The sequence below is a fragment of the Cuculus canorus genome, chromosome 1, assembly GCF_017976375.1.
Source record: "Cuculus canorus isolate bCucCan1 chromosome 1, bCucCan1.pri, whole genome shotgun sequence".
Classification (NCBI taxonomy): domain Eukaryota; kingdom Metazoa; phylum Chordata; class Aves; order Cuculiformes; family Cuculidae; genus Cuculus; species Cuculus canorus.
This window is the reverse complement of record NC_071401.1, coordinates 205,756,026-205,779,347: the sequence shown is the minus strand read 5'-3', so window position 1 is coordinate 205,779,347 and position 23,322 is coordinate 205,756,026. Positions and strand designations below refer to the sequence as shown.

General features: G+C 45.5%; 1 protein-coding gene across 1 annotated transcript in view; it reads left to right on the top strand.

The window, feature by feature from the left end:
• The window catches only part of PLXNA4 (plexin A4), a 478,478-nt gene that overhangs the window by 29,054 nt on the left and 426,102 nt on the right, over positions 1-23,322 (top strand). The window contains exons 2-3 of the mRNA XM_054084753.1: positions 1,663-2,926; positions 23,051-23,233. Of these exons, the coding sequence (XP_053940728.1) occupies positions 1,748-2,926; positions 23,051-23,233 (1,362 nt within the window). The 5' untranslated portion in view covers positions 1,663-1,747. The remainder of the gene's footprint in view (positions 1-1,662; positions 2,927-23,050; positions 23,234-23,322) is intronic.

Sequence of the window (23,322 nt, the reverse complement as noted above, 5' to 3'; positions counted from 1 at the left end):
TTCCCACTGCTAGATCTAATCTAGTCTACAGGTCAAAAGAAGACAAGATTTATTCTCTTTATTATTTCTTGACGTAAATTATTCCGTTCCACTGGCGTTAGCAGAGTTGCTGAGATTTGAAGAAGCTGTGAATGCAGACTTGTGTCACTGCCACTTCTGCCTCCCTGCTGGGATCTGCAGTGATCTTCCCTTGCCTCCTGCTTGTGCAGGGCTGGCTGTCATCACCTTTGCTCAGTTAGTTACACGCCCGGTTTCAGTAATATCAGTTTGTGAGAGAGGTGATAGGACACTGGCCTGCAGGAGTGGAGCTGGGGTTTGCCTTGAGTCCTTTTAAAAATCAAGAAAAGTTTTGTGAAAATCTGATCTGGATGTTAAAGAGAGGTGGAGGGAGGAAAGACTTGCATGCTTCAGCCTGGCCACAAGTAACAAGGCTTGTGCAGTTGCACTTATCGAGGAGCTTGGCTGGTGAGACCTGAGGTGATAAGAATCCATCTTCCACGTGCTATGTGGGGCCATAAAGGGACGAAGCTCTTCTTGGTACAGAAGCAGCCATGAAAAAGTGAAGGAAGAGAAAGCAGATGGATGTGTTGAATAGGAAGATGCATTTCCACAGCATGAGAATGGGGCTTGGTGATGTGATCACCAAATTACAGAAGCTGTTTGAACCCGTACCGCTTCCACCACCTTGGTTAAAGCCTGGGAAATTTAAAGAGACTGAATGATGCAAGGAAGCCTCCTTCCTTCTTTTTGAAAAGTGACCAGGCTGGTCTCTCAGTTGTTATTTTTCCTACTTCATGGTCCTTTAGATTTTTTTACTGCTAATAGTTTGGCAGTCCCAGTCTGAGATGTCCAAGGGAACAGTGTCTCTCTTTTAGACAATGTTTTCTTGGCTATGCAATGGGTGGAGAGTGGCCTCATGGTGAGAACTCAGGGAGGGAAGGAGACGTGGTGCTCAGTTTGCTCCATACTTGGCTGCTTGCCCTTTGTTGATGTGGCTCTGAGGGCTGGCACACCACAACTCCTACATCTGTACTCCAAGCTGGACTGGCACAAACCAGCTTTGATCTGGAAGCCACAAAGAGCCTGTTCAAACAGGCCCAGTCTGGACCGAGGTCTCCATGAAAGGATGTTAATGTCAGGCCAGAGCTGGCTTCTTCCTGGCAAATTTTAGGGCTTGCAAAAGAGCTCAGCATCCATCTGGACCTGTCCCTGTAGGCAGGTCTCTGACCTTCTCAAGATTTCAGTCCCTCATCCAGAAGAGCAGGATAATAATCCTTCTCCTGTCCTGTCTTCTTAGATAGCAAATACACAATTGGGTCCAAGTTGGTAGTGCAAACAGCAATACTGCTTGATATTTCTACCATGAGCCTTCCGCACTGCTCTGGTTTCTACTGAATTTTCCTGCTGCGCCATGGGGCACGTGTGTGCGTAATGGAGAGTAAAAGGGTGCTGATTTATTATTATTCTCTGTGACTTCTGCTTTTTCTACCAGCATCTTTTCTTTCAGGAGGGCTCCCTTTGTGTTGGCTTTAAGTAGAGAGCTCAGAGAAAGGGAGGATTAGCAATTAAATATGCTCTGATGATGGCATGCTTGTGAAGGAAGGAGGAGGAAGGAATACTCCATAGTAATGTACTTTTGTTTTCTTTTCTCTTTGCTTGTAGGACAAAATCTGCCAGGGAATTGGTTTTCTGAAGACACTTACAACTTTTAATCCACATTCCCTTGGAAATACAAACCTTTCTAATCATGTCACCAGCCATGTGGAAGTGGACTTGTCTGGTTTCTCATCTCCTGCTATCCACCACAGTGTCTCCTCTTGGTAGGCAGCAGCCTCTTCACCCAAAGAGGCCCTTCATCACTTTCACCGGAGACCAAGCAGAGGGGAACTTCAACCATTTGGTGGTTGATGAAAGAACTGGGCACATTTACTTGGGAGCTGTCAACAGGATCTACAAACTCTCCAGTGACCTAAAGGTCTTGGTGACCCACCAGACTGGTCCAGATGAAGATAATCCCAAATGTTATCCTCCCAGGATAGTCCAAACCTGCAATGAACCCTTGACGCTCACTAACAACATAAACAAAATGCTTCTCATAGACTACAAGGAGAATCGGTTGATAGCCTGTGGGAGTCTTTACCAGGGCATCTGCAAGCTTTTGAGGCTGGATGACCTCTTCAAGCTGGGAGAGCCCTTCCACAAGAAGGAGCATTATCTCTCAGGGGTGAATGAGAGTGGCTCTGTTTTTGGAGTCATTGTTTCTTACAGCAACATGGATGACAAGTTGTTCATTGCCACCGCTGTGGATGGCAAACCCGAGTATTTCCCCACTATTTCCAGCAGAAAGCTCACCAAGAACTCCGAGGCAGATGGGATGTTTGCGTACGTCTTCCATGATGAGTTTGTGGCCTCTATGATCAAGATCCCCTCAGACACCTTCACCATCATCCCGGACTTTGATATCTACTACATCTATGGCTTCAGCAGTGGTAACTTTGTCTATTTCCTAACTCTGCAGCCTGAGATGATCTCACCACCTGGCTCCACCACAAAGGAGCAGGTTTATACCTCCAAGCTGGTGCGGCTTTGTAAAGAGGACACAGCCTTTAACTCCTATGTCGAGGTGCCCATTGGCTGTGAGAAGAATGGGGTGGAGTACCGTTTGCTCCAGGCAGCCTACTTGTCTAAGGCTGGAGCCATCTTAGCAAGCTCTTTGGGTGTTGGCCCTGAGGATGATATCCTCTTCACAGTCTTCTCCAAGGGGCAGAAAAGGAAGATGAAGTCCTTGGATGAGTCTGCTCTTTGCATCTTTGTCCTGAAAAAGATCAACGATCGCATCAAAGACAGACTGCAGTCCTGCTACAGGGGAGAGGGGACATTAGATCTAGCCTGGCTCAAAGTCAAGGATATTCCCTGTAGCAGTGCGGTAAGTGAAGCCCCTAAGCACCCAGCCTTAACCTCATGTGTCCCTGGACCTCAAATTAGAGTAGGGACTAAGGAACTGAGGCTGCCTTGTCACAGTCCTGGCTCTGCCTCCAGCTTCCCACACCACCTCATTTAACCAGTTCATCCCTCAGTTTGCTCATGGACTAACTGAGGAAGGGATCACTTTCTGACCTCCCCAGGCATGTTATGTTTGCTGATGAACTAAGCCAAAGGACCTTGAAATCTTTAGGAGGAATTTGCTTGTTGTTGTTATTTCGCTGTGCAATTTGTTAGGGGTGAAATCACATTTCCTCGTGCAGTCTTGGCTCAAACCTAAACCAAAACAGGACTTAGATAATGGCTTGTAGTGGTTTCTGTGTCTGCTGGTGAAATTTTATTTCCCCAAGCTGAAACCAGAGCAGGATTTGTTCAGGGAGCTTTGTGAAGCCAGGGCTTCATTTCTTCTAGAGCTGAGAAGCACTGGTCATTAACCATCAAAGTCCCTCATCTTCCGTTTTCCAGTCAGCTCTGTGCTGCCTCTGCACTGAAAAATTAAGTCCTGGCTACAATTCAAGGATTAAATACTGCAAGATTTAAGGGCAGGACTGGGGAAGAGGCTGGTCTACCTGACCTACAAATGGTATTAAGAAATTTTCTTAGTTTATTCTGTTGGTTCACTGAAGTGTCATTGCAGAAGTCTGCATCAGCCCGGCCAGTATACAGCTGGCTTTGATACCATCCACAGAAATCAGCATTACAGCCAGCACTGCACCCAGGCTGCTGTAATAGCCGCCTCTCTGGGCTTTGATTTCCTTCCTTAATTAGCTCTTTCAAGTGAGAGGCAAGTTCAAGTCTGAGCAAAGAGAATACGGAGAAACACCAGAGCATTTTCCTGCCTCATAATCTCAAGTCAGAGTCAGAGCTCGGGATATAGGATTGCTCCGGCTTTCCTTTGTACTCGAGCCTCCTTTGCTTGGGGATCCCTGCTGTTGCTCCTTTGCAGGACAAGGACAGACCAAGAGGAATGCAGACAGAAATTTCAGTGCAGGGATAGTAACCCTACCTTGCCCTGCCCTAACTCCCCTTTACACCAGTGCCCTCTGCGTTGGTGCATGACCTTGCGCTGCTCTCACACTCCAACACCAAGTGTGCGGAGGGGCAAGCTCTTCATTTTAGTCAGGATCTCTTCTGCCTAGACCTGCAAAGCTCCCTGTGGAGTATTGCACAGGGAGAAAGGCTGTGCCCAAATCTGGCTTTGATTTTTTTGTTTAGCCTCAAGGCCTCTGCACATTCAAAGAGCTGCCTTTAGATTTAAGCTGGGAGCTTCCCACAGGAGTTACTTTCCTGGACTGTTAAGCCTCTCCATGCACTTGCAAATCTGCTCTGCTTGTCCTCCATACTAACATTTGCAATTCTGGAGCTCTCAAATCAGGAGGTTTGAAACCTCTCGGTCACCTGGCTTCTGCCTCTTTAGACAGGAGCAAAAAATTCCAACAGCTTTCTTGTGTCTCTAGGGGTGATTCCTGAACCAATAAGACAAATATATCAGACTGAATTTGGAGAGACAGGACTGCAGAATTGGGAAGAGGACAAGGAGTCAGAGACTGGGTGGCACAGTGGGAAAAACTGTTAAAGCATATTTGTAACTGCATTCCTTTATGGTGAATCAGAGTTGCTTACACTTCCCAGCTGGAGAAAAAGCTTGGGGATCCTTGAACTAAAAACAGGAGACTGAAAAGTGTAACTAAGTGGGCTGCCCTCTCCTTAAATTTGAGTCTGCTTAGAGCTGCTGGCAAGCCCTGCCTGAGATCAGCTGTGCTGCCCGAGGGAAGAGGTATTAGTGGCTTGGCTGCTATATGGATTGCAGAGTCCAGTTGCTAAGCTTGGAAAGCATTTGATGGTTGGAGAAATATTTTGGAGCCTGGATATATGTCTGTGAGGGCCTCGTTTCCTTTGCTGATGTCCTGCTTGCCGGCCATCCACCAGCGCTGCTGCTCTGCCTCTTAGCACAAGTATTTGAAGCAGCTTTAAAACCAATTACAAAACCTGGTTTTGTGTGGATATCAAATATTTCTCTGCTGGTGCAAATAGAGAGATAAATGCTGGACCCGAACTTCAGCTTTGCTGCTCTGCCTTCAGCAGTCAAAACCCTGCATGTGAACAGATACAGCTGATATGCCTGGCATTGAGCAGATGGGTAGAGATGAGTTGTGGAAGACTCTCATAGAACATTGCAGAGAAACACTGTTAGAAGACATATTCCAGCCCTTCTTTGTGGTCTTAACTGTAGGACCGTGGATTATGGAGCTGGGTTCACTGCATTGTCCTCACATCTTGGTGTGTGGTCTGTTCTGGCTTTTGGTAACACTTTTTTCTCATAGGGAAGTAATTGACTCAGAAGGGATCCACATGTTAGGATGATGCTTCTCCTGCCCTGGTGCAATGCTTGCTCAAGGCTGCTTCGGGGCAAGAGAAGTTCCTAGGAGACCAGTCCCAGCACAGCTCTCCTAGCCTGCAATACACACAAGTGATTACAGAGATGTAGGGGAATGGTGCGTTTGGCTGGAGTAGTGTAGTGCAGAGTCTGCAGCTTCTCCACTCAGGCAGCTTTGCTGGTGGAGCTGAAGGTGGAAAAGCTGGGGTAAAGGCAGAACCTGGCAGCAAGCTGGGCTAGACCCACTGTGTCTCATGGTCAACATGCAGCAGGAGGCATTGGGTTTCCAGCTGTCCTGCAGAGTTGGATGTTCTGGAGACCTGCCCTAGTCTGGTTTGCAAACCAAATGTGAAAGCAAAGTACGGAGACACAACTGTGGAATGAGCCTGTCCTGGTGTTCTCTGGTGCCAGCCATGTGTTCGTGTTGCAGATGTTAGCAGTGTCATAGAAGAATTTCCAGAATGAGAAATATAAAAGTCCAGAGATGAATGGAGAGTCCTAAATGTTCATTCCTCCTCTTTCCCTATATTATAGCTAGCCTCCTATTAATCTTCTGCATGAATCAGGAAAAAAATGACGGGTTTTTATGTCTGGGCAGCAGATTTGCATATTGGTGATGTTCACATAGGTGATGAACGGTCCCAGATAATACCTGTCTGGTGTTCCTCTCTGCAAATACAGGATAATAGCTAATATTTAAACAGTACAGTTGACCCCAAATGCTTAGAAATTCATATAATCAGAGAAAAATGAGACTGGGAAAAAAAAAAAGAGTCTTATGAGGTCATCAGATTTGCCCTTCTGCACTACTTATAACATTTCTGACAGATGTTTGTCTCACCTGTTCTTAACCTCTGGCAACAGAGATTCTTCTCTCTCTCTGTGTGATCCATCTTTGCTGCTAGGAAGCTTTTCCCCATGTCTAATATAAATCTCCTTTCCTGATACTGAAGCCATTCCTACTTATATAGGCACAGAGAGCAACTTCATCCCCTTTGCCTGTCTAGCATTGTGGGTCACCAAAATGTGGCCACATCTGCGGTACAGTGTGGTGCATCAATGCGTGGAGCAGAGGGAGCGAGCCTCGAGGGACATACAGGGTGCTTCATGTTGAATAAAGAAGTCTGTGTGTTAAATATGTTTTGTAAACTTTGTAGTTAACTGTATTAATCATTGGGGAAAAGCTAGATTTATCTTTTTTAAGGCAGTTTTTGGAGAAGGATGGAGATGTAAATACGGGACTCGATCATTGCAGGATTTGTTGATTTTCAGTAACATGGAATAGGTTTAACAATAAGTGCATTTCGAAGCCCAGCAATAATTTCACTACCAAGATGCTCAATAGTAGAGGCCTCCCATCTGCCGTGGGTAGCAGGCAGGTGAACCACTCTGTGGGACATGCAAACATGGGTGAAGAAAAGGAGGGTGCTGGAGACCAAGCCCAAAGCATCATCAGGGTGAGAGGGCCAGGGAGAAGTAAAAGGAATGGGAATCCTTGCTGGAGCCCTGATTTCAATCCCAAACACAACGAGTTATTTGCACATGACCCCAGCTGTCAGTTTAGAAGCTGGTTGCAACCCAAGGCTGCTATTCTGGTAGATCCTGGTCTCCTCATCAGCCTGTTCTGCCTCACAACATCACCTGCTGTTCTGCAGCCTAACAGACTCCAGTCCCTGAAATGAAAAGGTGTCACCTCCATAGCTGTAGCTTTTACCGGATACGCAGCACAAATATCTGTCCAAGATAATCAACGTGTCTGTCCCTAACTATTGCCTGGCTTCTGCCTTTTGCTGGTATTTTCTTTTCCTTTTGGCAGGAAATGGAGTTTGACTGTTTAAATTACTGTATTCAATCTCTTCCTGTTTTTCATGGCAGCGCTGCCATTTGGGGGAGAAAAGAAATATTTTCAAAGCTGACCAGCCAACAAAAGGCCTTGTGTAAAGAGCTGGGCAATATTTTCCCAACACTTTGCTAACAGAAAGCAGGCGAGGTAGGTGTCTGGGACCTCACTCATTGTCTGACAAGTGGCATGGCTATAAAGGCTTCCTGTGCTTCTGATGCTTCAAGGCACACCTAAGTCAGCAACTCCCCAAAATGTCTTTGTGGTTGACAGTGCCTAGATCCCTAAAGGTCCTACATCTCCTCCATACATCCGCTCCTCAAGTGGTTCCTCTTTCTGCTTTCCCCAAATCCCCCCTACCCGTGCTATATTCTTGATGTGCACCAAACAAGCACTGTTGTACTCTTGGGGTTTAGCTAACTGTAGGAGGAGGTTGTGGAGGGCATATTGCTGATTAGTCCTTGCATGGGTGGCTGCGAGACATGATTGGATGCACAGGCATTTTGCTTTGGCTGCATGAGCACCTTGCCCCAGGATGAAAGCCGCTTGGCCCTTGGGTCTGGTGCATGGCCTCTCTTCTGCTCCATGGCATCAGGTTCTGAAGGGCCATTTCTAGCTCAAGTGGCAGAAAGGCTTTGTATATTGTGTAGGGCAGTCAATTTTACACTCATCGAGGCCACTGTTGGTGATGGAGTGGTGATGATTTTCCTACAAACAGCCTATTTCCTGATTTCCCTTTTAATCCCAGGTCTTGTGTTTGTCGTCACTGGTGTTAAAAACATGCAGGTCTGACAGACATCAAGATAAGGACCAGCATTACCCCTGTTTTACAGAAGGGTTGGGTAAGGCACACTCAAACACAACTTGTAGGGCAGTTGCAGCTCAGGGATTCTTGTACCTTACTGCTGTGCCAAACATTCCCAACTGCAGTAGGAAGAGGGAATATGTCTCTTGCTATTGTGTTGCTCTCTAGCATAGAAGACAGCAAAACAGGGTCATTTAGAAAGAAGGAAACATGCTGGAGTTGGCTGGAAAGAAGAGGCATTTAAAGGGAAAAAAATCACTTAACTAAAAAGCAGGAATTGTCATGTCTATCTGTCATTTCTCCCATTGTTTTCCCTTAAAAGGGAAAGGTTGGGGTGAAAAAGAGTGTTAACTTTTGCTTAGCCCTTGGAAAGAGGAATGCCTGGAAGGAGGTCTGTGTGGTGCTGCTGCTTTGACATTTTGCACACCCAGCCCCTGCCCGTTTCTCCTGGCTGGGATGGCAGGGCCATGAGCCTGCTGCTTTCCCAGGGGAATGACTCACAGTCACAGGAACTAGCTATCGGTTTCATTAGACCTCATAGTGTCACTGCTTGCCAGTCGGGCTATCCTAAGTAAATCTCTGTGGGAGTCAATGCCACTCGTGCTTGCACAATAGGTCTTTTTGTTCGTCTCTACTCGACAGAGAATGCACAAGAGTTTTGCGTACATGTCATTACTCCAAATTATACAGGCTCATGTTTCTGATCCAGAGGGCTCATGGGCAGTTGAGGTCAGTTCTTGGTCAATTTGGTCTATAGTGCTTTCCTCTTCTTGCTCTGAAGATACAAGCAAGAAGAGGAACAACGACAAAAAAGACACAGTGCAGGATGCGCAAAGGCAGCAGCCTCAGAAATACGTGAATGCCTCTCTGGGAATGCTCACTGGAGACTCAGAGACGGAGCAAACAGGCTTATTACTGCCAGATCTGTGTTTGTATAATTGGCCACATCAGTTTGTGTTGGATGGGAGCGTGTATGCATGTGTGCGGAGCGTGTTGTGAGAGGGACTTGCTGAGCCCAGCAACTTTGATAAGAGGCGACAAGAGTCCTCTTGCTGATGCTGAGAGCTGGAGTGGATGGAGGAGGCGACAACGGCAAAGGGTAGGGTGCTGTCATAGAGATCTCTGCAGCTGAGCGCTGTGATTTGAAAAATCTTCCCACATGCACCTTCCCATTCCTCATTTCTCTGTCTTCAGCAGGCCTGACCATCATCTCCCCTGCAAAGCCGGCTGTGTTCTGTTGTGAAAGACACTTAATCGGAGAGAAATGTCATATTATCTTGATACATGAGGCAGCTCAGATGAAAGTGGAGCAGGGAGCTCTCTCCAGCTATGTGGCTGGTATTTCCCATGATTATTGTCAGCAGTGGAAGTGACCAGAGATGTCTGAGGCCATGCTCCTTGGGCTAATGGAGAGCAGCTGAGTTCAAATCTCCACCGCTCTGAGCAAGGTCCTGGCCCCTCTGTAACTGGAATTAGGAAAGTCTCCCCACCTCTTCTGCTGTGATGTGACCAGGCAGGTTCATTAACTAATTAGCACTAATTCATTGATTAACATCCCCGGTGTTCATGCCAGGGAAACAAGGGTTGGTGTCTAATGGAGTTGCAGGAACAAGAGCCTCCTGGATTTTCCATCAATGTACCTGCCTATGGCTGAACAGCGCTGGATGAACACTACAGGTCTTCTCAAGCATCTGCATGAGCTCTCATTTCAGCCTGTTTATAGCTGCTGGCAACATCCCAATCATCTGGACATCCTCAAAAGCCCATGACTAATTCAGGTGGCCATGCATGGGCTAACCCGGTGAGAACTCACTTGCAAGGGCTTCTCTGTCACCACGTGTGTTCATCTTCGCTTTTCTCTCTGTGGTGGTCTTTCCTCCTACATGCCACATCTCTGCTTTGAGCCAGCAGGGATAAGGACACTTCCCTGCCTCTGTAAAGTGCTCTGCACTCCAGGTGAGAAAAGTGGCTTCGGAGGCCCTGGGAGAAAAGCAAAAACTCTTAAGCACCTACATCAACTGAAGCTTGCACTTAAGGGCTGTAAACCAGGGCCTAATTGCACAGAGAGGATGATTGCAGTTGAGGTATTAAGTGTGTTCCTCAGTATTAAACACCTGTCCTTGAAAGGATACTTTCAGATCAGTGTGCCTGTGGAAATAATGCTGGTGGTAATTAATTGCCTTCTTATCACACCCCCACCCTGCAGCCTCTCCTTCCAAAATCTTCATTTTGTCCCCGAGGTTAAAAAAAAAAAAGAAAAAAGAAAAGTCTCCTTCTCAAACCCATTTATTTAATTCCCAAGTATCAAGCAAGAGGAAATCCTATGACTTTAAGTGGCTGTGTGCCAAACCTGTGTGCACAGTGCTGTGATTTCCAGGCTCTTCGCATCTAGTTGACCCCACTCACACAAAATGTTCATTGAGGACAGAGCAGAGCCCAAAGCTGCTGAGTTGCTGTTATGTCTGAGATATTTCAAGCGCTGTTCCCTCCCCTCCCATCAGTCCCATCTCTGGACCATGCTGGCTCTGCCTGAGCAGCTCAGCATCTTTCAGCATCAGCCTTATGTCCTGGTGGTGGCTTCTTCTGCAGGAGATCAAGGTACCAGCTTCTCCACCACTGTGCGTGGTATTCGCCTGCACTTCTTACCACATGGACAATTAGATTTGCTTCTGGGAACTGATCTTCACTGCCTCCTCTGCCAGCAACCCAGGCTGTTTTCTTCTGTGGTTGAGCCCTGCGGTGGCCCATGGCTCAGCCTTGCATTTTTGGAGGGCTCCATATGATCTCCTCGCATTCTCTTCCACGCTGGCAGCTCAGCTATTTTACAAACTTGACCTCGTATTGCCTCTCCAGGAGGTTGCCTTGCTGGCCAAGGGAATGCTTGTGCAACAGCGTGTTTTTTTTATATATATATATATAAAAAGAAGCAAGCAAACCCCAGCCATCCTGAAAGAACCAGAAGCAAAGTGACACCAGCTCCCTGACTGAACCTTATGCTATTTAATGTAAGTCCAGTCTGGGGACAGCTGAAAGCGTGAGTTTGTACAATAACCGTTCTGTTGAGGAGGGGGTCAAGGGTATGCAGGATTCAGCATTGCTTTCTGGGCCAAATACTGCACAGACCCTTTCTCACTTGCCTGATATGAGTGTAGCTGCCAGTGTGAAAAACAGTGCAGGGTCTATCTTAGTACTCGGAGAATCAGCTAAGATGTTTAGCCTCTGGGAACAAGCTGATGCACATGTCTATTTATTCTATATTCCAGCACATAGACAACACAAGATTCCTAGTTCCCCCACCACCAAAAGAAGTATATTTCTCTATTTATCCAAATTGCATGGAAATATGGGTCTCCATTATATTAAGTAGGATTAATAGATGTTGGAAGCATCTACACTGAATATTGGCTGCTGTGAAGATGGGGACAATCAAGCATCTGTAGAAACTGGGGTTGTTTATTCTAGAGAAGTGGAGGCTGAGGGGAGACCTCATCGCCCTCTACAACTACCTGAAATGAGTTTGTAGTGAGGTGAGTGTTGGTCTCTTCTCCCAAGTAACAAGTGATAGGACGAGAGGGAACAGCCTCAAGTTGTGCCAAGGGAAGGTTTAGATTGGGTATTAAGAAAAATTTCTTTATTGAAAGAGTGATGAAATGTTGGAGGAGGCTGCCCAGGGCAGTGGTTGAGTCACCATTCCTGGAGGAGTTCAAAAAAACTTCTGGCACTCTGGGGTATGGTTTATTAGACACGGTGGTAGTGAGCTTATGGTTGGACTGGATGAGCTTAGAGGTCTTTTCCAACCTTAATGAATTTATGATTCTGTGGGAAAGGTCCATACAGAGAGATGCCCAAGTCTTGTGTGACCATATTTCTGCCCCAGCTCCCCCTAGCCTGGCACCTGCATGGCTGTGCTCGTATGGGATATGGTTTTGCTGTAGGTTTGCATGAGAAGCAGTTTATTAGTAGGGCCCAGTCTTTGGGTAACGTGACAACAGCTTTGGGACAAAATGTAGTGTTTGTAGAGCCAATGTGGGCCTGTCTGGGTAGGTATGTCCAAGTTAAGGGTGAGCTGGGGACCTGAGCGTACTGCACATCTACCCCTGAACTGTTCTTCTCTTGCTCTGCTTTTTGCACAGATAAATGTCGATAAGTGGATGAATGTGGCTTGCTGATATGCAGACCTTTGTTGCATCTTTCTCCTGCAGAAAACTACACAATACATAAGACTTAACATCCTCCCTGTGCCACCAGCACCCAGTTGCTTAAATTTAAGAGCTATTAAACATTGCAGTCCCACTGTTTTCTGCCATATGATGCAAATTCTAATAACATTTAAAGCAGCTCTCAAAATGCAGGAAAGGCAAGACGAACAGATAAGTAAAAATTAAGTAGTAGCACTGCAAAAAGAGAGACACCCCTGTTTCCTCCTTGCAGTATTGGAACTGGCATAGCTGATAGAGCATGTGGGTGACATTAGATCAGGAGGAAGAGCATAGTATTTTCCCTGTTTCAATGTCATTACCCTGTCATTGTCAGTGTTCCAAAATATAATAAGATTTGTTCAGCTGATTTATTCTGTAAACAAGCGATATTAGCCGGGCTCATATATAGACACACAGAGAGAATGGGAGACGGAGAGTGAGGGAGTGTGCAGGAGGGAATAATAGAAATGTATTCTTTCTAATGAGGGAATGACCCAACATTTATAAATGAATTGGGGCTATTGGTGGGAATACTGCACCAAGAAACACAGGGCTGTAATTGTAATGGTATCCCTGCTTCTGAGGGCTGGCTGCAGGCTTCCACTTGCACAGCCCCACTTTCAGATGCAGCAGCAGTTTGAGCTTAATGGCTTGGGTGAATTTGTACTCACCTGACACAAGTGCTCTGAATTCCTCAGGTACCGAGATTTGCACAGACAGAGGCAGCAAGTGGTAGATTTTTCTTCTCAGAGCTTGAGGGCTTTAGTTTGTTGTTTAAACCCATAACTGGGATTCTTTTTATTCATTTTCCATGAGATGATAGGACCAGACACAACTCTGTTCTGCCTGATAGAGAGGCACAGCCTTAGAGTTTGGCTTCACTCTCCATTATTTGGTGAGCAAGCTGGGGGCTCTTGTACCCAGCCAAGCTCTCTCAGTTTCCCTGTGCTGAAGAGCAATCACACATACATGTCATTCATTACAACACTTAGCTTACCTTTGCAGGACTGTTGTGAGGCTTAATTAATGCTTTTAAGCAGCTCTGGGATCTCCAAGCGAAGGTGTTTCCTGCATGCAAAGCAGTGTTGTTGTTTAATTTATATAGCACTGTTGGTGCGTGTGGCACTTTGCAGCCCAAATGATAATTTTGTCTGTGTAACAAAATAATAATTATAGTAATTGTGATTCTGTGGAGAATCTCTGGTGAGGCCGACATAGGGGAGGCAGCTGGACTCTGTTCGGCAAGGTGCTGGTGTGCATCACTGGAATGAGAATAAGAGGTGTCTGACAGCTGCCAGAAATGCTCCAGAAATGATGGTTTAACTATTCTGCTGCCAGGAAGTATTGGGAGACAATGGGCCAGGCATGCTGGCTGTGAGAGGGAGGATGGGTCAGCAAGAGAAGACTCCTACACCCTTCAACACTGGCTGCAGCAAACAGAAGTGTTATTGTTGTGGAGACCTTGGAATGGCCCTGCAGTGTGTGGCTGTTGTGTCTGTCTGGTGAAGATGGACGTGAGATGTAATTTGGGGGAAGGAGTGTCTATGGGATGGACACGCCTGAGAGAAACCCATGTTATGGCAAGGATGCTCAGGATTATGGGGCACAGCTGCCAGAGGAGAGAGATCCATTCTCTTCTTACTCTTCTTTCATCAGTTGATGTCTTAGAGGAATTCATTATATAGACAACTTTTGGCTGATCATGGAAATGCAACGTTCTTTAGGATAAAACACAGCAGCTGGTGAGCACTTCTACCTCTCTCAAAGGTGGCAATCTGCATGCACAGAAAATCCTTTTCACCCAAGGTTTTCTCTCTCTGGGATTCTTATAACCCATCTCAGCTACACCAGCGCCAGGGGAAGTCAGTGCTGCACTGTTTCAGGTGCATAACACAGCTTTGCTCCTGGAATATGTTCTTACAGAAGAGCTCTAGCAGCTTATTTGATCAATATTTCGCTTTTGAAAAATCCCTAAATGTTTATTTACCCAATAGACCATGGCGGTTTCAAAGGCAGAGTCTCCACACTCAATAATCTCTTTTTTGGGGGGATGTGAAAAATTTTAAGTGACTTTTTAAAGCTCATGGAAAGTGTCAAGCTGAAAGCCATGGAGATCATATTGCTCTGTTTATCCTTCAGTGCCTCATACATATGATCCCCCATCCTCTGAGCCAGCAGAGGGAGGTTTATAGGACTACAGAAAAACTCAACTTCCTTTTACACTCACGCTTGTTCTTCAGGTCCCATCCATTGTTCTTGATTGCAGGTATAGTTCCCAGCTGTGAAGGGATGAACATCAGTGACCACACACATCAGGGATCTGATTTTCTCTATAGCTTGCATGGTTTGGTGAGCTAACGCTGAGATTTGGAATCATAGAATCGTAGAATAGTTTGGGTTGGAAGGGACCTTAAAGATCATCTAGTTCCAACCCCTCTGCCATGGGCAGGGGCACATCCCACTAGATCAGGCTGCCCAAGGCCCCATCCAACCTAGCCTTGAACACCTCCAGGGATGAGGCAGCCACAGGTTCCCTGAGGAATCTGTTCCAGTGCCTCACCACTCTCCTGGTGAAGAAATTCTTCCTTATGTCTAACCTAAATCTGCCCCTCTGAATTGAAACATCATGATTTTTCTGGGGAGTGGAAATGACTTATGACAAAGGGAGATTTGGCTGACACAGCGGTGATGTTTGGGATGTGGAATCTGAATACATCCATAAATAACAGTGTTTTTACTGTTGTGATCTGACATTGCATTGCTGCTAGAGGTGCTGTCATCCTTTCCTGCCTATATTAGACCCTTGGACTCTAACCAAGGCACTCAAAATATCACTTAAGTTACAATATCGGAATCCGAGAGTGTACACATCCCACTGAACATTATTCCCAGGTATCTGAGTCTGTTCTGCACTTCGCCTTGTTTACCTTGACATTGTGTGACTGCTTGTACTGGCAGATGCTTGGAGCTGAAGTTGACATGGGAGCTGAGGGATGCGGTGAAACTGGTATCAGTACATTATCTGCCAGTTACATAAATTCACTAACCTACTATTCTTTCAGGCTGGATCCTTAGTTGCATCTTCACTTGTAACCGTAGGAGTGTCTTCTATGCAAGTGACCCAGGAGCAAGTTGTTTTGCTGAGGATGGGATTGTACGCTTGCTCTCTGTGATGTGCTTCTCTGCATACTCAGTCTTGGACTTTGCTTCATGGGGATATGAACTGTTACTCAGTGCTGCTTCCAGAGCAGAAATGCTGCTGCTGACCAGTCCCATGCCAGTGGTGTGCCAATGTGCATAGTAACAGTGGGAACGAGTTTGAGAACAAGCAATGGGCTGAAAGGCATTTGCAGTGACTGCTCACTGGGCTTGTGGCTGTGACAGAGTCACCAGACTCTGAAAACTGTAGTCTGCACCTCCAAGGTCTGCAGTAGGAAATAAGAAAAGCAAACTTACTGACAATATTGCTTACGTATTGAGATTTAGAATATTTTTAGGGCTTCACTAACTGATATATATTGTACACATCTTTAGGCACATTAATCATTTGGAAAGTTGGGACTTAGAGGATACTAAATTTATGGCAACAATTACTTCTTATTAATAATCAGCCAGCTCTGCTGAACTAGAAACGTGAAGACTAAAGAAACCTGTTGGCCTCTGTAAGAAAGGCAGCCTCTTCTTCAGGAAATTGCAAATTTTACGATGTGGAGGTACATGGTATAGACTGTTTGGAAGCCTTACACTCACAGTGTAGCAGGAACATAAACGCAGGCATAAAAAAGTCTGTACTACATTAAGATTCTTCAGCCCTCTGGAAACTTGACACCAGTCCTTGGACAGATGCTTAAACTACATACCAAAAAACCAAACGTCTGTACCAGTTCTAGTCAATTTGAGTAAATTTCCCCCCATTCTTGCATTCCTGAATTATGTTTGAATAAAACCCTCTTAGCATAGTGGGTGCAATTTCCCTGTAACTGGTAAAGTTACTGTAACTGCACTGTCATTTGTATATGGTGACATGTAATTGCATGGTAACCATTGTGGTTGCCCAAGTGAAAAGCAGCGTGCAATTATAATGTATTTCCAAATACTGGCTCTTTATCCAGCTTCCATTATATCACAGAGCACCCCGGGGAAATGGAACTGGATATTTTTGTACGTCATTAGACTGCAGGCTAACCGTTGAAGGGTTGGTTGGTGATCTACGCGCTTTGGTTGGTGGCCGAGGGATCACATCTTTTTATCCACAAAATTTCCCTGTGGCTTTGAATTGCAGATGACAAAGGTCTACAGCCATTAATGCTCTCTGGGCAAGCCTGCAGCTTTTTTCTGACCCACTGTCAGGAATGCATGTGATGTGGAGGACAGTTACTGGCATCAAATTATGTGAATGATGTGGCATGAGGTGAAAGTCATGAAAGTTACAGCAAGATTGAGTGCACCCTCAGCAAGTTTGAAGATGACACTAAGTTGAGTGGTGTAGTTGCTACAGTGGAAGGATAGGATGTCATCCAGAGGTACCTGGACAGGCTGGAGAAGTGGGGCTGTGTGATACTCATGAGGTTCAACAAGGCCAAGTGCAAGGTCCTACACCTGGGGTGGGGCAATCCCCCATTTCAGTACAGGATGGGGGATGATGTGATTGAGAGCAGACCTATGGAGAAGGACTTGAGGGGTGCTGGTCGATGACAAGCTCGACATAAGCCAGCAATGTGTGCTCACAGCCCAGAAGGCCAACTGTGTCCTGGGATGCATCAAAAGAAGTGTGGCCAGCAGGGCGAGGGAGGGGATTCTGACCTTCTGTTCCTCTCTTGTGAGACCTCATCTGGAGTATTGTGTCCAGTTCTGGAATCCTCAATATAAGAAGGATATGGAGCTGTTGGAACGGGGTACAGAGGAGGCTACAAAGATGATCACAGGGCTGGAGCACCTCCCATTTGAGGACAGGCTGAGAAAGTTAGTCGTGTTTGGCCTGGAGAAGAGAAGGCTCTGAGAAGATCTTATAGCGACCTTCCAGTACCTGAAAGGGTCTACAGGAAAGCTGGGGAGGGGCTGTTCACAAAGGCTTGTAGTGATAGGACGAGGGGCAATGGGTATAAACTGGAGAGAGGCAGATTTAGACTAGACATAAGGAAGAATTTCTTCATGATGAGAGTGGTGAGGCATTGGAACAGGTTGCTGAGAGAAGTTGTGGCTGCCGCATCCCTAGAGGTGTTGTTCAAGGCCAGGCTGGGTGGGACCTTGAGCAGCCTGATCTAGTGGGAGGTGTCCTTGCCCATGGTAGTGGGGGGGTTGGAACTAGATGATCTTTAAGATCTCTTCCAACCCAAACTGTTCTATGATTCTGTGATTCTATGTCTTTTCTAACAAAACGACTCTGATTCAGAGGGGCTGTCTCCATCATGGACTAGGACCTCATAGCTAGACACAGATAGTGGGTGGAAATGTGATGGTTCTGCCAAAGTTCACAGCATAGATCGTGGGGAGAAGGTCAGATGAGGCCAAGTCCACTGGTCTCAGAGAGGTCAGAGGACAGATTTGGAGGCAGCATGGCCAGAAGCAGAGATACTGCAAGAAGTCAGCAGTTGAGCTAATCTGGCTGAAGAAAGGCAAAGTACTAATGCCAGGAGTAGTGAAAAATGAGCATCTAGTCAGAATTTATTCAAACAGTGAAGCCCAAGCTGATACCATCAAGAGAACCTGGCAAATAGAAGAACAGAAGTTGCGTATCATCGTGCTGCTGATGGAATTTAAATGCTTGTTTACAGGGAGATGGTTTGCATCATTTGCAGCTCTGCTGGGTGGAAATTTATGGTTCACCCCTTTACCAGGTCATCTAGACCCTAAATTTCCTAACTTGTTTCTCTTCAGGGACTGCAAAGTTTATGGTGACAGATTATCCTAGTCCTTCCTTCTCTCTAGATTTTAAATTTCCTACTAAGTAGGATACATGCCCACACTCACTCAGTCCTTGCTGTCAAGAAAGAAGGAAGATCTTGCAGTCAGGTGATGGAAAAGACCTTGAATATCTCCTTGCAAAGACTTGAATGCATATTACTGTTGAATTCTTACTGCTGTTGGCTTCCTGGCCCTGTTGGCAACACAGCCAGCTGTAATGTATGCATCCCTTCCATCGTCTGGTGTAGCCAAGCCTGAGATAACAAGACTGAGAAGCCAAGTACCTGCCACCATACGAAGACAGGGCTGTTAGGTATTAGCTGTAAATCAAAGGCGAGACTTGGCCGTTGGAATAGCCTTTATCCCCAGAGAGTCTGTGGAATTGTTTTGGAGCCTGCTGAGATATCTGGAAAAAGGCCCCAGTGCTTTGATTGGGGAGGAAGATTTTGCCGGAGTGAAAGCAAGGAGGAACAGGAGATGGCTAATCCTTATCAAAGCTTTTCCCAAAATATGGATTAGGCTCTATTTGATTATCAGGGGCGGTTTTAGAGGCAAAGTGCTAAAGCAGATGTTTAAGGGAAAATTGCATTTTATTACTGGTCCCCTAATATCTGGTGCTTCAGCCCTTCACACTGTCCCAAAGTGCTCGCTTCTGCTGGACAACCAGATGAGGATGGGGAAGGAGGCGTAGTACTCAGAGCTCTAACCCATATGCCGAGTTTGGGGGTTCTAGGGGCTCAGTAAATCCCCAGGGGACTGAGCCAGTATCAGCCTTGTAAAAGCATCTTCTCCAGGAGGGCTTGGATGTGTTAATTATTTATTTGATAGGCTTAATCCTGGAGAAAGCAGATGCCTGCCAGAATCCTCCTGTAAATCAGACCCATTCTTTGCACATTTTTCCTATTTCACTGGTGAATGTGACTCTTGGCCGCAGTGTCACGGCTTCGGATGAACCCCCTGGTTGCTAATGCAGGGAGTAGCAGCAGAAGCAGAAGCAGACTGCAGCCTCTCAGCAGCTGGCTTTGCTCTGCACATCAGCGTAAGATGGAGAGGCAGCTGGTGGGACTCAGGAGGGCATTTATGCCCTGGGAGCTGCCAATCATTCTCACATGAAGATATTTCGGATATGTAAAGCACCTTATAAACCTGTGTTTAGCAGCTTCCCTGGGGCAGTGGGTTGGTGAGTAATATTCTCTCTTTTGCAGGTGGGAATCTGGTGTGGGATGATGAACTGATTGATTCCAGTCCAACATCTCGACCAAAAGGTTTCCCCTCCCTTCTGAGTTACCTACAGACTGTGCTGTGAATTTCTGGGTTAGATTTTAACCGCTTAGGATGCGAGAATTGCTGCTCCTGTTTCTGCATCTTTAGATCTTCTCTTTGCCCCTCCCTGATATCCCAGCTGGTGTAGCAGCAGTGTTGCAAGAGAGTGAATTCTTGTCCTCACCTCCACTTTCATTCTGGAAAGTCATTAACGTGAAATTGCCAAGCAGAGAAGCTCCAGAGAGTTTAACGTGGCTACTTTATATTGCTGCTAAGAGTGTCTGGAATTGAAAATAAACCTGTGCTTGCAACTCCTGACCCTTTCATCATAAATCCAAACTTCCTTACGTGTTTCTCTTTTCTGAAGAAGATGACTGTATTTCTGTCTTTACAAAGGTGTGTGTGCAGCTCAGAGCCACAGCTGCACAGAAGCTGGGTGATGTTTATTTGTAGGGTTTCACTTGCTGGCATTTTTTTGCAGATGATCCTCAGAGGAAATAACCCAAGTATGTTAAATGAAAATGGTTTTCATGTGGTGTGTGGCTTGCTGGCCTTGCTCCTGTTTTTAGGGGATGGTTGTCCACATTGGAAACCACAATTCTACCATTGTTTCTTCTCTGCCTATGCAACAGCGTATGAGTGAATATCATTCATGGCCTTATCAGACACCAGTGTGCATGTTTTGGAGACTAGGGTATGATACAATGGTCTTATATCTCATCTGAATGTTGTCATGAAAGAGAAAGTGCTGATTTCACTCTTCAACCTTGCCCTGGTGCTTGGATCACATAATCATGTGGTGGTTTGGGTTGGAAGGGACCCTTAAAGGTCATCTAATCCAACTCCCCTGCAGTTGAGCAGGGACATCTTCAACTCAATCAGGTTGCTCAGAGCCTCATCACATCTGACACTGAATGTTTCCAGGAATAGGGCATCTACAACCTCTCTGGGAAACCCATTTCTTTGTTTCACCACCCACATTGTAAAAAAATTCTTTGTATCTGGCCTGAATACACTCACTTTTAGTTTAAAACCATTACCCCTAGCCCTATCACAACAGGGCCTACTAAAAAGTCTGTCTCCATCTTTCTTACAATCCCTTTTATAAGGCTGAGTTTTTCTGTAAATAATGTCAGGGAAATGAGATTAAATAAATGGGCTTAGATTTGTGTCTGTAGGGGGGAATCCCATCATTTCAGCCCCATTAAGTGTAGGTCTGTGTTCAGCTGGAGCTGGATCTGGTCTGATGGGGTAAGAACTCACCTGTGGCAATTGGATTAATTAATTCTCAACAGGTTGAGCTATGTGCTGCAGATCAGCCACAGGTGGTGGTGGTTGACGCTAGGATCTCTGGGTCTATATCCTCTTAGGGTTTTGTAGGGAGAGGAGAGCTCTCTCTGGCTGTGTGAGCTCTGATACACATCTACAGCAATCATATACTCTAGCAAATGCATCCTGGCTGTTGATAGAATGTGTTGCGAAGGGCTCAGTGTTATATCCATACAGCCGTGCAGACTTAGAGCTGCCTGAGAAGCAAAAAGAAGTACCTTGTATCTCCCCACTAAACAGTGCAAGCAGCTCCTGCCTCAGATTCAAGGTCCTGGGTCATGAATCCTTTCTGATCCCTGGTGCTTCAGCTGGAGCAGTTGGGTTTGACTGTTCTGCAGGAAGGGGAATGCGTGGAAGGCTGTGCTACATCAAGGAGTCTGCCTCGGACTGTGCCTCCTTTGCTTGATTGCTATTGTTTCACTGCTTGTTGGTGTAATTTTCTGTTGTATGAGATGGAGCATCACACGCTGCGCCCTAGGTAAGATGTCTGCTTGTACTCTTGTGTTTTTCTTTCTCTTGGTGGTGAATAAAGCTGTTTCTCATTTCTTGGGCATTGTAGACTAGCAATATCCCCCTCTACTTCTCCAGGAGGCTATTGGTCTGATTTGAGGTGGTGCTTTATCTTTGAAAGGGCAGTCCACAAACAGTAATTACTCTTGTAGGCCAGAGCTCAGAGTAGCTGTTCCTTCCTAATGGCTGTTTGAATTCCTTCTAGGTTTTGTGTGTTTGTAAATACATTTAGGGTGGGTTATTCTTCCATTCAGTAAAACCATCTGTAATTACTCCCCTTAATTGCTGGGTGAGGATAAAATGAATCAATTATCAGGCTTTTATCACTTTGGAACTCCAGCGAGGAACAGCACATATTCTAGCCTTGCTTCCAGGAAGATGTGAGCTGAGAAAAAGAAAATTCTTGTGGTCCTTTGTTGCTAATATATGAAAACCAGGTAGCCTTCTTGTACAAGTAGTTATTGCCTTTCTAGGCCTTAGACCAGCAAAGCAGTTTAAGTGGGTGCTTAACTTCAGATCTGTGAGTGGTCCCATTGAAGTTAATAAGGTGTAACTGCTTTGGTAATTGTGTACTGTGATATTTAGACTTCACCTGTATTTGACTTCTTATGTAGAGATCTTCATATTGGCAACATGTATTGACCTCGTTTACCACCCAGATTATCATAGAATGATTTGAGTCAGAAGGGACCTTAAAGATCATCCAGTTCTAACCCCCCCTTCATGATGCCTTAAGGTAGAAGAGTTGTCTGTCCTGTTCATCTGTGACTTCTTATAGTACAAAGAAACACCATTGGAGATAACATGCACTTATAAGCAAGGATCCCGGTGGAACATTTGTGTGGTGATAACCTGTTGAGTTCAAATACAATAGGCGTTAGAACTTACTCAGCAGCATTAATGAACAGGACCTTTTCTCTGGTTGCTGGGATTTCCTGGATATCTCCAACAAATGATCGGAAGCTCCCATAAGAGCTATGAAACCATCACTCCTCTCCAAAGAACTTCAGTGAGTTACAACACCCCAGTAAGATGCATAAATGTTGATAATCCCCATTTCATGGGGAAGAAGTGGAGACCCAGGAGGATGAAGTGCCTCGACTAGTAAGAAAATGAACCAGGACTATATGGCTAAACTAACACCAAGAATGAGGAGTGTGTGTTGGCACTGTCTATTGTGTTTAATTGTTATTGTAGTCTCTACTGTAGATTTGGCCTGGGCTGACCAACCCTCTGTCAGACAATGCCTGTATAGGTCTTGAGGGACTGTGATTTTCAAGATGTAGTGTGGGTGATGCTATAGGATTTGGTGGTGGGAGGGCAGTGGTTGTTTAGTTTTCATAGAACAAACTTGATTATTGGGTTTTGGGACCAGAGGGCAGGCAAGGTCCTATTTTATTTGCTAGTGCAGATTTAGCTCTGTGGTTCTTATTCTTGCTCCCATGGGAATGATGTGTGTACTTTTTTTCTTTTTTTTGACAGAACTAGATAAGTTTAAGGCATTTTTAGCAGACTTTCTCTTTGATTGCTAGGTCTTGACTGGTAAAACTTACCGGTAAAGCAGCAGGAAAAAGGCTTAACGTAATGTATCCTGCTGGGCTGTCATTCAAGAGAAGCAAGTTTCCAGTTCTCCTTCTGTCTGTAACTCATCACACAACTTTGGACAATTTTTTTCCGCCTATGTATTTTTCCAGTCTTTCCTTGGTCATTGATTTGTCAGTCTGCATAAATTACAGGCATCTTACGCACTGGTGTCCCAGCTTGGGATGAATACTTTCCAAATGGCTAAACAATTGGTGCCTTCATTTTTTTTTTCACACATTTTTTCTTTTTGTTTATAGCTGTTAACAATTGATGACAATTTCTGTGGCTTGGATATGAATGCCCCCTTGGGAGTATCATCTATGGTGCGAGGACTCCCCATTTTCACTGAGGATGGAGATAGAATGACATCCGTGATTGCCTACGTCTACAAGAACCACTCCCTGGCTTTTGTTGGTACCAAGACTGGGAAGCTCAAGAAGGTAAGACTTAATGTGGTCCTCTAACTCAGTTTTTTGTGTTCTTATGGAGATTTGCAGCGTCTCTTTGAGCTGGAGCATAGTCCTTATCC